Raw genomic sequence first — 14,668 nt, forward strand, 5'->3', positions numbered from 1 at the left:
TCAGAATCCCTTCCTGGAAATGTTAGTTCAGGTTCAGGGATCTGCCTCCTTGAAACATTGGCAATTTGGTTTTCAAAAGTTACATTCTCATCTTCTCCTTGATTTGGTGGTCGGTAGTAGACTCCAAGCACCACATTCCTTTTGTTGCTTGCCCCATTAATTTTAATCCAGATACTCTCGGTGGAGCTACCAAGCTCATCTTCCTGTATTTCTGTGCAGGGATATATATTTTTAACATATAGCATGACTCCACCTCCCTTTTTATTCCTTCTGTTCTTCTTGAACAAGTTGTATCCTTCAATTGCTGTATTCCAGTCATGGGAGTCATCCCACCAAGTTTCAGTTATACATATCAAGTCATAATTGCCCTCCTGTATTAAGAGTTCAAGTTCATCCTGCATGTTTCCCATGCTCTGCGCATTAGTATACAGACACCGAAGACCATGTGATTTATGGCTTGGCTTCCTTACTACATTTTTCTGAGGGCTGTTACTGGGCCCTATTAGAGCCGATCTCTTTGGTCCCACTACTGTGCATAAGCCTTCATCAGTCGTTACCACCAAGTTTACGTCTCCCTCCCCTTTAGGATTCAGTTTAAAGCCCTCCTGATGAACTTCTCCATACTGTGGCCAAACACATTCTTCCCAGTCCTTTGTAAATGCCTAAGAAAATAGCCAGTTAAGTCACTGTAACAGATATATGACTTTGACTGATTAACTTCCAGTATTCAGAACAAATCTTTTCTCAAGTACTGTCCCATGCTTACAAACCACCATCACCACCACCCCTCTCTCTCTGTGCAAATCCCAGTAATGAAAGAAATGGAGAAAATGGACAGGAATAAGGACAACACAAGATTTCCACCCAGAACAATTGCAGAAACATTTGTACTATTTTAATGAGGGATACATTACTTACCATATAGCAATTCTTAAATAGGTGTGGATAGAAGTCAGATAATGGAATAAAAGGCTAACATAGTGGGAAACCTTATATCAAGGATAGCCAACTTGGTGCCCTCCAGATGTTGCTAGACTCCAACCCCCATCAGCCCTGACCATTGCCTTGCCAACTGGGGCTGAGAAGAGCTGGAGTCCAACACCATCTGGAGAGCACCATTTTGGCTTCCCCTATCTTAAATAAATATCATCCAGTCCATCTCATGCTACTGAGGTGAAATATCCTCGCCTCTCACCCACAGATGTATTACAACACATACATGACTGTTTCTGAACTATTTACCTTTTTGGTTTTATCAGGATTCCACAAATGCCTCTCCTGTGATTCTGCGGGTAGACCCAAAGGGCTTTTATCTCTATTGGACCTCTCAGAGTAAGGTAAGTCCTGATCCTGAATCTTTGAGATGTCGATGTCAAAGATGCCAGAATCTTTGAAGTCCAAATCACATAGGAACCATCATTGAAGCTGCCATATCTACCCTAAATGAGGCCATTTAACTCATCAAGTACCATCCGCTCTGACTGGCAGTGGTTTGAAAGCATTCCGTCAACCTAAAAGGATGGTAACAATTTGAGTTCATTCTTTGTCTGCAAGCCGCTGCTTTTGCTGATCCGTTTTTTCCCCCTTGGAAAAAATATTGATATTAACCTTGATAATTTGAAAGGAAATGTTGATAAATTAAAGGAAATGTCAATAAATTAAAGGAAATATTGACAAAATGAAGGAAATATCAATAAAATATTAATATTTTAGATGCAGATTTTTTTTAAAAAAAACCATTTCCAAAAATAGCTGCAGAAAATGACTACATAAGAATCTGATCCACAACAACGAATAAGTGAATTAATGGAAAATTCAATATCAAATCTGAATTGGGTGGAATTCTAGCCCGTCCCCACCTGAAACCTTGGAGAGCCACTGCCAGTTAGTGTAGGCAATACTGAGCTAGATGAAGCAATGGTTTGACTCTGTATAAGGCAGCTTCCTATGTTCCTATGTTTTTCAGCTCCAGAGCCACTCCTCCTGTGGGGTTCCAAGCAAATGTTGCTCATTTGCTCATATGGGTGTGGGGGAGACAGCTTTGTGGTGGAGAAAAAATAGGAATGATCCCTCTTCCACATTTTTTGCATTCAAGATGGACTTGTCTCAGTCCTCAGAAAACCAGCCATTGGGACTGCATTACACCGGATTTTGTGTAATGTGAGGTTTGAGCCTCAAACAGAGGTCCATTTCCCAGTTGTGTTCTCTGAGATCCTTTTAGCTGGAGATGCCAGGGACCAACTTCTGTATGTAAAGCTTGTGTTCTTCTGCTGAGCTCTGGTCCCTCCCAAGCTAGAATGGCACTAACTACATTTGCTGACTGACCAGCATGTGCATCTGGGGAATTCTGGAGGAAAGCAGAGAGTGGAAACGAGAAAGCCTGCTATTATGTGGTTATGCATTGAGAGGGTTTGTAGGAAGTGACTAATAAATGAAATAAAACAACAACAACAGCAAATTATAATCATCATTATCATCAGTGATTGTTGTAAACCACCCAGAGAGCTTTGGCTACGGGGCGGTATACAAATGTAATAAATCATCATCATCATCATCTGTGTGACCATGATCTTCTGTCATACAGTAACGTTCTAAAATATCTTTAGTAGCTCATTTTTAATAACCAAGACCATGCATGAGCATGAGCATTTTAAATGTTTTAAATATGTTTCTTTTTAATTGTATAGTTTTACCACTTGGGTGTTAGCCCCCTGGATTCCTTGTGTGGGGAAAGGGCATTTATTATTAAATACAAATTTAATAATAAATAGACATTGAATACCCATGCTTGTTGATGACTGCTTTCTGCTGCAGGCAACCCAAAAAATATATTTTTCTCTAAACCTTACAAATCACCTCTGTTATGTGTCTGGCCTTCCTTGGAAGCTGCGTTATACCAGGTCAGCTACATGCTTTGCCCATCCAGCCCAGAATTGTCTACCCTGACTGGCCTTGGTTCTTGAGAAGCAGAGATTTTTTCTATCACTGGATACCTGATCTTTTTGATCTGGATTAAACTAGGGACTTATGCAACGCATGTGCTCTTCCACTGAGCTATACTTATTCCCATGGAAAGGCCTTCACAAAAGCTAATTCTGCACTTAGTCTTTCTAATGCTCTTAATATTTTGTTCCAGATTTACAGGTGACAGATGATGAAGGTGGGACTGGGGGGCAAAAAACACATGGCACTTTTGCATCCTGTTGCCTCGTGTCTCTGTCATGTCTGAAGGTGCTACCTGTTTTAGCTTCCCTCTCATCCTCAGTTTCTCTTTCACTCATCAAATTTGGTTCTTCCAAGGAACCACTTCCCACTGTCACCAGATCAAAGTATGTCCCTTCTTCCTGTACCTGCTGTCCATTGCTTGTATAATAGTTGTGAATTACAGAAGTACCAAGTTGGCTGACATGAAGCTTTGACTTGAAGATCTGCGGCAGGGAGATCTTTATTCTGCAGACTTGGCAAAGCAGAGAAAAGAATGAATATAAGAACATAGGAAGAATCTGCTGGATCAGGCCAATAGCCTAATGATCCAGAGTCTGCTGGATATAGTCCAGCATCCTGTTCTCATGGTGGCTAACCAGATGCCCATGGGAAGCCTGGAAGCTCCCCACGGGCATCTGGATGTTTGGAATGCAGAGACTGGAACAGCAGTAATGCACAAGAAAAGGGAAACTATCTCTCTCCCTGCCCTCCATGTAAATTAAAAATACAGTGAGAATGACAGAGCAGGATGAGAATAACAGAGCAGGCCAGCAGGCATTTAGAGGCTTTGCTTGTTTAGTTCTGCTTTCCAGTCAAGTCAGAAATTGTGGTTTAGGGTTGCTTCCTCCTCTTAGTCCAGATAGTAACTGAAGCTTGAGAATAAGACAACAATGGAAAACAACAGTAGTAACTGTACACTGGTACTAGTTGAGGGGACTGGAAATTTGTCAGGTTTCACTTGACCTCATAAGAACATAAGAAGTTCCCTGCGGGATCAAACAAAAGGCCCACATAGCCCAGCATCCTGTTTTCCAATGACCAACCAGTTGCTTCCAGGAAGCCCACCAGCAAGGCAGGAATATAATAGCTGTTGCTCCCAAGCAAGTGATATTCAGAGGTGTATTGCATTTGAACCTGGAGATTCCATTTAGTCATCATGGCTAATAACCACTGGTACCAGAATATCTCAAGCTAGACTGAGACATTTAGTTAGGAATCACATCAAGTCACAACTGGAACGTCAACACAAGAAACAGTAGTGCATGCTAGACCCATTGGAGACAACTGTTGTGTATATATACTAGCTGCCCTTAGGTAAGGCTCATAACTCAGTGGTGGAGCACATGCTTTGTTTGCAGAAGACTCCAGGTTTACTTCCTGGCATCTTCAGGTAGGATTAGGAAAAACCCTTGTCTGAAGTGGGGCCTCTTGCACTCGGTTTCTTGTAGCTACTACTAAATAGCTGGCTAATTTGTCAATAGATGTGATGAGCTTTTTTGAGGGCAGTGGGGAATCAGGTGTCTCATTTGCCTGGGAAATGCAATAGTCTTATGATAAGGATATTAAGCAAAACAAACAAATCTTAGAGTAGGGTGACAGTTTGTTTAATTCCACACTGGGAGAGGCCAGCTGCAGGCTGGTTTCCCACTTAGGAAGAGAGTTTGTGAGCAAATGTGAACTGCTGGGCAAGCTAACAAAGATGCCAATTCTAAACCCAGTTTGAGATGACTTTTTGAAGTGATGCCACATATGCATAACAATCTACAAAAGTTCCATCAGAATGGTCTATCTGCTCTCTGGGGATAGGAATTCTAGTTCTGTTCTTTTTTAAAGATACTGTTGTCAGAAAAGTTACATGGAAAAGGTATTCAAACATAACATATCTGTGGTATGAGATTCCATGGGATTGTCCATCGTCTGAGATGCCAGATCCATGTCCAAATCACCCCACTGGCCTGTTTCTTTGCTGAAAAGCAGCTTTTAGAGTGGGGTATTTTGAGAGGAGAAGTTGGGGTGGAGAGAAGAAATGAGTGATTAACTCATTCCCTCCCAGCCATTTTCTCTCTCAAAATTACAGATCTCCACTGCTTTCACCTTTGTTCTGAGTTTTTTCCCAGACACATGTTTGCGAGGGGTGTCATGAATTAAGTGAGCAATTTGGAGTAGCAAAATGGCCAGCAGGGAAAGAGTTAAACTCTCTCTCTCTCTCTCTCTCTCTCTCTCTCACACACACACACACACACACACACACACACACACACACACACACACACACACCTTTCTCTGCTCGTGAATTGAAGTGGCTTCTGAGTTAAAAAAATAATCAGAGTTGAGAATTCTGTACACACAGTTGCATGTAATATGTCATTTGGCTTAAAATAGCTAAAATCAGCAAACTGCATTTTAAATATGCTTGTCAGCATTTGAAAGTACAAATGAGAGACATTTAAGCTTTGTCTTCTTGAGGCCCCTGTTGCTACAACACAAATAAAACAGAAATCCATATTTCAATAATTGAATTGATGCAGATTAGTGGTTATATTAAATGGGCTTTTGCATCATTTGATGGCTGTTCCTAAGTAGCAACCAGGGAGGTGGTTATAGCCATGCTGATGCATGCTTGTGCTGCTGAGAGCCAGCAGTGGGCAAAGAGGTGGACCAGATTTTGGAGGTTAGAAAGCGCAAATACTATTTGTCTGCATTCCCGAGCAGAGTCTTTGCAAAGCAGCATGGACCAATGATGTCTTCAGGATATTTCCCAATGGTCTCTGAAGACCTCAGCAAAATTAAATTGCCCTAGCAAACTCCTCCTTCAGAAAATGTAACACAATGGTTCATAACACTGTATGTAAAATGCAATGAAAGATGGAAAGGGTCTCAAATGAATAGCACCACGAAATCAGATTGCAGAGTCCTGAACAGATACCTGTAACAAAACTGATGAACAGTGCAATCATAATGCCCAAATCATAATCATAGAGTGCAATCATAATGCCCCTCGCTGGATCGTCACCTTGTAGTGGTGAGTGGGCTTGCGTGTTCCAATTAACCCTGTGAGCGATGCCGTCGGGAGTCATGTACTCCCAGCAGAGTCACCCATGGCGGTAAGGTCAAGGGAGAGGAACCAGACAAAGAACAATCCAAGAAAGTCCTCAATGGCAGAACAGGTGGAGATAACAATGTGTACGTTACAACGGTTGTGAAGGCGGACGAAGGCTGCAGCAGATAAAAGACTTCCAATCGTTGTGATATCCATGCCATTGGATCAAAGCCTTTTTCTGTCAAGACTGTGTGTTGATCGTGGTGCGCCAATCTCCCCACATAAAACAAATTCATGCACAGGTGTCTTCCAAGCAAAGACCTTATCTCAGAAGACAATCTTACTCGGCCACGAGTGATCGCCAATGATGAATGAGTGCCCAAATATTGATGGGAAGATGGTGGTGGTGAATATGGTGCACAATTGCTACTAGTGGGGTGGCTCTGTTGTGGTGGAGTTCCCAACTCTACCCAATCATGAGGTAAGCTACTGCTGGTGAGTCTCCCACTGGTGGTAGCAAGCAAAAGTCCCCCAAAAAACAGTGTTGTGAGGTGAGATATCAAGATCCAAGATCCAAGACCCTGAGGTGACCAACCCTCAGGCCCCTCAGCTATACCAGCCTAACATAAGAACTTAATAAGATCCCTGCTGGGTCCAGCCAATGGCACACCTAGTCCAGCATCCTGGTCTCACAGTGGCCAACTAGATGCCTATGGGAAGCCTCAAAACAGGATCTGAACTCTCCCCACTTGTGATGCCCAGCAACTTGTATTCAGAGGCTTATTGCCTCCAATAGTAAAGATGAATGTAAAGATGAATTATGGCTAGTAGCTATTGATAGTCTTATCCTCCATTAATCAAAGTTGGTGGCCATCACTACTTCTTGTTGGAGTGATTTCCATAGTTTAACTCTGTGCTGTGTGAAAAACACTTTCTTTTGTCTGTCCTAAATCTTCCAACATTCAGGTTCATTGGATGTTCCCGAGTTCTAGTGTTATGAGAGACAAAAACTTTTCTCTGCTCTCTTTTTCCACACCATACATAATTTTATACACATCTATCATGTTGCCTCTTACTCACCTTTTCTTGAAAACTACAAAGCCCCAACTACCTGGAGCATGTGTGGCTAAAACAGAGGGAAAATGCCCTCCACCTTCCTCTCTGACTGGTAGGAGCTGGCAGGGCTTAAAATGCGGTGGAGGATCTGCTGCTTCGCACCTCACTGGCCCCCTCATTAGGATTGCTCTGGCTGTTAACCACTTGAACCATAGATAATGCATGTAAACAAACAAACAAAAACTGGGGTAGGCATCTACTGTTTGGCATCTAGCACTGCTTTGGTTTGGATCATTTATTCCCCTTTTTCACTGAGTTTTCCTATGAAGTGTGAGGAATTAAGGTTTTCTGAGATAAGTTTTCTAGAGCAATTTGTGATTCCCAAAAGAAGACAGCTAATGAGAGATCAAGTTGACATTTGGATATAATGCAGAAATATTTCAGAATCGTGTATTCATAATATTTCTGCATAATATTCATGTGGGAGCAGCTGTAGTAGTTAAAGCTAAGAACTCTAATTTTCCCAGAGTTTATTTTGCATTTATGGTTTTTATATAACACAATCTCCAAGCATCAAATTGATTTTTGACTAGCTGTCTTTTACAAATTACTGCTTGATACTGATATATTTTCTGGGCCTGCCCCAATGGAATCTATTGAAAAGTTTGTAATGTTTAATGCATGCTGTGTGTGCATATGAAGTTGTGATTGGGCTGCTAAGTAATATGTATGCTAATGCAACTGCTCTGCTTTCCAGTTACTTGGGTCTTGAATGCTAATTTTTGATATTTTACAGGAAATGGAATTTTTGGATATAACAAGCATTCGAGACACTAGAGTTGGGAAATTTGCCAAGATTCCCAAGGTGAGTGTGTGGCTTAATGTATAAATTTAGTAGTTGTTATCCATGCAATGCTCATTGCGATGTGCCATTCCAGCTTGTTAATTGGCTTCCTCCTCTCATGTTGTTTATCCTTTGCAGAGCCAGAAGCTCCGAGAGGTTTTCAACTTGGATTTCCCAGACAATACTTTCTTTCTCAAGACGTTGACAGTGGTTTCTGGTCCCAATATGGTGGACCTCACCTTTCACAATTTTGTTTCCTATAAAGAAAATGTTGGGAAGGTATTGAAAAATTATAAAAGGGGTTGGTTGGAGCACTATGAAGAGTCCTGGAATTAAGGGAGTGATGGGATGATGGGTGTGGTGTCTATTGCGGATTTATTTTTTAAAGAGCGATCGCATATTATTCATAACAGTAGTAGCTTATGTTGCTCTGTTCCTCAGTTATCCTGGAAGTTACTGCAAACAAAAAGGTAATGCAGAGTCACTGAGAGACCGAGTGATGTGTCATGCCTGAAATGATGGATTTGGATATGAGAGACTCATGTTTTAATCCCTGCTCAGCCACGTTGAAATTTCCTGGATGGTTTTCAAGACACACCTGTTTTCAGCTTGCCTTATCTCACAAAGTGGTTGTGAGGATATGATTGGTTGCCAGACCCTTTGGAGGCCCACTGTGAATTGTTTGCAAGATGCTTTGAGGGTAAAGTTGCTCACCCCATAGCAATCTTGATGCCCCATCCACATCCACTGTCCAATCCACATCCAATAAGGTGTCTAGCGCAACATCTGCTGCAACTTCTTGGGATCAGTTTCAGTTGATGTGGCTTGATGACGTGGACAAAGTGCTCGTGACAATGTGGCCAGCAACCCTTGCCCTTCTTGGCTTATTAAAGAGGGGGTATGACCAAATGGATCCAGGCTGTGATCAACACAGGAGGGAGTGGTCCCACCCAGCCACCCTGAAAGAGGCAGTGATCTGACCACTTCTGAAAAAGCCCACCCTGGATCCATTGGTTTGTGACAACTACCTCACGGTCACAAATATCCCCTTTTTAGGGAAGGTGATCAAGAGGGTTGTGGCACAGCAATCGCAAGTACTCTTGGATCAAACAGATTATCTTGACCCATTCCAATCTAGGTTCAGACCAGGTTATGGGACTGAATTGGCCTTGGTCACCCTGATGAATGACTTTATTGGGAGAAGGACAGGGGGAGTGTGACCCTGTTATTCTTACTTGATCTCTCAATGGCTTTTGATACCATTGACCATGGTATCCTTCTGAGCCAACTTCATGAGATGGGTATCAGAAGCACTATTCCAATCCTATCTCCAGGATCAGTTTCAGAGAATAGCATTGGGTGATTGTCTTTTGGCCCCCTGGCAGCTGTGCTGTGGGGTGCCTCAGGGTACCATTTTGTCCCCTATGCTGTTTAACATCGATATGAAGACTTTGGGAGTGGTCATCAGGAGATTTGAGGTGAGTTGTCAACAGTATGCTGATGTTTCCCAGCTCTATTTCTCTGTAACATCTGAATTGGGAGAGGTCATGCAAGCCCTGGATCAGTGCCTGGACTTGGTGGTAGGCTAGATGAAGGCCAATAAACTAAGTCTGAATCCTAGAAAGATGGAGGCACTGTGGATTGGTGGTACCTGAGTTTGGATAATTGGTCAATTGCCTGCTTTGGATGGACTTGTACTTCCTCTGAAAGAGCCAATTCATAGTGTGGGGGTGCTCCTGCATTCATCTTTGTTGCTAGAGGCCCAGGTGACCTAGGTGTGCTTTTTACCAGCTTTGGCTGGTAAGACAGCTGCAGCTGTTTTTGGACTGGGATAGCATGATCACTGTTGTCCATTCACTGGTAATCCCCCAGGGTGGATTACTGTAATGCACTCTATGTGGGGCTGCCCTTGAGGTTGATCCAAAACCTGCCATTGGTGCAAATGCAGTGGCACAACTGCTTTCTGGTGCAGAGTATCACCAACATGTCACTCCGCTGCTGAAAGAATTGCACTGGCTGCCCATTAGCTACCAGGCCAAGTTCAAGGTTCTAGTTTTGGTGTACAAAGCCCTCTGCAGCTTGGGACCAGGATACCTAAGGAATTGTCTTGCCCCTTATATGCCCAGTCAATCACTGCGCTCTGCAGGTGAGGGCATCCTGCAGATACCATCTTATCAGAAGGTCTGCTACACACAACATAGGAAGCAGACCTTTAGTGCAGTGGCACCTAACCTTTGGAATTCCCTCCCCTTAAATACCCGACAGGCACCATCTCTGTTATCTTTTTGATGCCTACTTAAGACCTTCCTCTTTCAACAATGCTTTGAAATAGAGACATTATCCTAGTCTGAAATTGCTTTTTAAGATTTTTTAAAAGCTGTTTTTATAAAAATATATAAGTTTTTAAAGATGTTTTCATATTTTTTAAAGATACTCTGTTTTAATATGTTTTTTAGATGTTTTAGAGTGTTTTTAGTATTTTTGTTTGCTGCCCTGGGCTTCTTCTAGGAAGAAGGGTGGGATATAAGTAAAATAAATAAATAAGACTTGTTGCTTTGGAAGGAGGGAGGCTGAATAAGCATTTGATTTTTTTGACCTATTTATTCTGTATTTATTATAGACAGGTACCGATATACTGAAGTGCTCTTTATTTAATTTTGGGCGGGTGGATAAAAAGAGGAATATGATAAATTGTTCCATTAACAACCTGATCCAAATCACAAAAACAAAAAATCATGTATATGTATAGGATTATGTGATCATGGATCATGATTTTAGAAAGGATCATGACTTTAGAAAGGATAACAAGGGCAGAGAATGAGCATTCCATGTAGAACTAGGCCATGGCACAATTGCTCAGTGGAACTGAAAGTGAAGGTGTTGCACAATTCATTTTTCTGTCTTTCAGCTTGTACACATAACTTTTTTTTCAGGTTTGGGCAGATGATATCATGGCCATTACAAGGAACCCCTTTACATATAATGCTTCCCGCTATACCTTCCTGGAGAAAATGTAAGTCGTTATGTTATCAGATAACTTTATACTACTAAGCATTTCCTGTTATTCCCTCTAATCCTGAATTAAAGTGACGAGCACCAACAGAAATGGAACAAAATGGGGACACTGAGAAACAAGAGGAAAGACTCAAGATGCTTAGGGGAGCCCCAAGATTTGCAAAAGTATAAAAAATGCTTAAAAGTAAAATGGCAATCCTCCTAAAAACCAAACAAAAAGCCAGCCCAGCGAGGGTAGAGCATGCTCAGTCACCATTGTATACTGAACATAAGTTGGAAAAGGAAAACTGGGGGAGAGGGTTGGAATGTCCTGCTTCAGTCCCTTACAGCATATAGTGCGATGGAGCAACTCCCCTATGAGGAAAGTTGACAGCATTTGGGGCTTCTTAGTCTAGAGAAAAGCCAGGTAAGAGGCAACATGATAGAACAAAATTATGCATGGCATAGAGAATGTGGATAGAGAAAAGCTTACACTAGACACACCAGAACTCGGGACATCCAGTGTAGCTGAATGTTGGAAGATTCAGGGCAAACAAAAGAAAGTGCTTCTGCACACAGTGCCTAGTCAAACGATGGAATTTGTTCCACAAGAAGCAGTGATGGCCACCATCTTGGATGGCTTTAAAAGAGGATTAGACTGATTCATGAAGGATAGATCTATTAATCTATTAATGGCTACTAGTCACAATGGCAATGGTCTGTTTTCACTGTCAGAGGCAGTATGCTTCCAAATACCAGTTGCTGGAAACCACGGGGGGAGCACTATTGCGTTCAGGTCTTGCTTGCAGGCTTCCCATAGGTATCTGGTTGGACATTGTAAGAACAGGATGCTGGACTAGATGGGCCACTGGCTTTATCTTCTTATGTCTTTATGTAATATCCTGCAGGAGAACCCTGGCTGGAACCTGATCACGTGATGATACACTACAAGTGTGTATCATTCCAACTGCCCACTACTATTGTACCATTTTTTGACTGGGTCAAGTGATGACCTGAGCTGAAACTCATAGTGTGATGAGATGAAAGGAACAGACTATAAACAATCTAATCCACAAAACCTTAGTATGATATCAAAAGAAGATTCTTTAGTTGCATTATGATGCTAACTCTCTGACAACTTCTTTCCCACTGGCTTGTATTAATCGTCTCAATATGGAATGCTAATGGCTTTGAATTTAGCTGGGGGTGTCAATAAACCAGATACTTTCAGAGCTTGGAAAAGTTACTATTTTAAACTACAACTCCCATCAGCCCCAGCCAGCATGGCCACTGGATTGGGCTGATGGGAGATGTAGTTCAAAAAAGTAACTTTTCCAAGCTCTGACTTGAATCTCAGTTTCAATTCCCTTCACAATTTCCAGCAATGCAAATGCAATGAGTCTATGAAGTGTAATGATTTTTCCAATCAATGTGAAATTTAATTTCAGCACTAAATCTAACAATAATAATTCACCTCAGGCTTTTAGAAAGTATCTGTCACAGGGTTATGAACAAGACTGCACATATTTTAGTGGTTATCTCACTTTTTTCACTATTGCTATGGCTACCATATTTCCATCATTCTCTTTTTCCTCTCAGCTTTGTGGGTAGCAAGGCCAATGAAAGATAGTCTGTTTTAATTTTTTTCCACAGACTGGTGAAGCTGAAGATGCAGCTGAATAGTGAGGGGAAAATCCCTGTCAAGAAGTGAGTATGGCATTGTATTGTGCATGTTTTGACCAGTGGTGCACCATGTGACAAACCTGAATGATTATTTATTTATTTATTTATTTATTTATTTATTATTTCATTTATATCTCTCTCTTCCTCCCAGCAGGAGCCCAGGGCGGCAAACAAAAGCACTAAAAACACTTTAAAACATCATAAAAACAGACTTTAAAATACATTAAAACAAAACAACTTTAAAAACATTTTTTTAAAAAGCTTTGAAGACATCTTTAAAAGAAAGGTTATGGGAATGATTGCATTGGTAATGAACCATCTTTGACAAATTGCTGGCCATCTTGTCTCTATCCCCAGGGAGTAGAGAGGGAATGCTTAGAGAGGTCCAGTCTCATATAGAGCACACAGGGTGGAGGTAACATTTGTCAGGTTTCAAATCCCATGACAAATCCAGCTGTTCTATAGTACTCAGTATATCCCGTGAAACCAGGTTTGTCTTGATTTACTGTTTATTTATCTATTTATTCTATTTATTCCCTAACTTTCCTCCAAGGAGCTCAAGGTGGCATACATGGTTCTTCTTCCCCAAGTTTATTCTCACAACAACTCTGTGAGGTCACATCCACACCACACATTTAAAGCACGTGGCTTCCCTCAAAGAATCCTGGGAACTATAGTTTACCCCTCACAGAACTACAATTCCCAGCATCCTTAGCAAATGAAAGTTCCCAGGTTTCTTTGGGGGAAGCTATGTGTGTTACATGTGCTTAAAATGTATGGTGTGATGTAGGCTAGGCTTAGAGTATGTGTCTGGCTTAAGGTCACTCACTGAGCACTAGGAAATGGAAGGTAAGCGTTAGAGATATTTATTTTCCCTTTAACAGTGGCAGGGGTGGGGGACCAGGAAGAGAGAATCTCATTTGGGTTGGAAGCCAGGGTAGTGTAATCAGTAGAGGCTCAGACTAAGAGCAGGAAGGCCTAATTTCACACCCCCATTCAGCCATGAGAGTGCTTTGACAGAGAAAAGAAAACTTAGAATACTATTTCACACACCCCAGTCTCCGAGCAGTGAGAGACTTCCAGGGGTTCCAGTGTTTACCCAGGGTTTTGGTTTCCTTGGAATGAAGGTCAGCAGAGACTGTGGTGTCTTTAAGATATATGGTTTTATTTGCACATATATACAACCTAAGCATATGATGGAAGGGCTCATGGCATTAACACTCCAACAGATCTTGCTTCTCTATTAGGTTTCTAGAGGAGTCCCCAGCGCAAGCCACTCTTTTTCAAACTCCAGACCTAACTCACTGAAAAACACACAGGCTACCTCTTGTTGCTAGGATGAGGGGGGGGATACCCTCTTGAGGGAGCATCCCTGGCCATTTATTGCTAGGGCAACACATCTGCTCTTGACCAAGTCTTTAGACAAGCAGATAGAATACTTGACAGACTTGGCCAGAACCCATTACCCTAACAAAGAACTGGCTTGACCAGTTCAGCAGATTCCTTTATTACAAATTCCATTTCTACAGACACAGAATTACAACCTGGGGCGGGGGGAATACCCACAGCCATGATCATCCAAATCAACCCGCCAGTCCTATAACAATACAGGTCTGCTACCAGAAATTGTCATCTCTCTTTCCTCTGGCTGAACAGAAATAAGGAAGAATGTTCCAACAGCTCCTGCCTACTGGCCAGGACATCAGGAATTAGAAGAAAAGGATGTGCATATATTTTTTTGTGTAAAATAACAATAACACCAATAGCAAGTAAACAAATAAGGAATAATTAATAATAATAATAAATAGTACCACAGAAGGTATGTTCTTTAATTTAACAAGGGGAGACATAAGTTAGTACCATTCAGCCTCAGGCTGGCAAGGAAAAACAAACACAGGAAACAAAAATAGGCTTCTGAGCTTATGGTGTCCTCAAAAAAAAAAAGGAACGTCACTGCCAGAATATCATGAAAAAAGGGGAAGTGAAATGGCTAAAAGGAAAAGGAAAGGAAATCTCAGATGACAACTGTTTATAGTTCTGGTTTCATAGTTGGTGCTTATGCTAGA

At 41.6% G+C, this 14,668-nt stretch overlaps 1 protein-coding gene across 4 annotated transcripts in view; it reads left to right on the forward strand.

Moving 5' to 3' along the window:
- PLCB2 (phospholipase C beta 2) overlaps window positions 1–14,668 on the forward strand; it is an 80,539-nt gene that overhangs the window by 17,682 nt on the left and 48,189 nt on the right. For 3 of the 4 annotated variants that reach the window (XR_009760980.1, XM_061613197.1, XM_061613198.1), the window contains exons 2-6: window positions 1,260–1,337; window positions 7,878–7,946; window positions 8,064–8,204; window positions 10,859–10,938; window positions 12,573–12,626. Coding sequence is in view for 3 of the 4 variants with exons in the window: in XM_061613197.1 (XP_061469181.1) it covers window positions 1,260–1,337; window positions 7,878–7,946; window positions 8,064–8,204; window positions 10,859–10,938; window positions 12,573–12,626 (422 nt within the window). In the remaining variant the exon portion in view is untranslated. The remainder of the gene's footprint in view (window positions 1–1,259; window positions 1,338–7,877; window positions 7,947–8,063; window positions 8,205–10,858; window positions 10,939–12,572; window positions 12,627–14,668) is intronic. The other variant, XM_061613199.1, reaches the window with a different exon arrangement.

The sequence above is a fragment of the Rhineura floridana genome, chromosome 2 (genome assembly GCF_030035675.1).
Source record: "Rhineura floridana isolate rRhiFlo1 chromosome 2, rRhiFlo1.hap2, whole genome shotgun sequence".
Classification (NCBI taxonomy): Eukaryota; Metazoa; Chordata; class Lepidosauria; order Squamata; family Rhineuridae; genus Rhineura; species Rhineura floridana.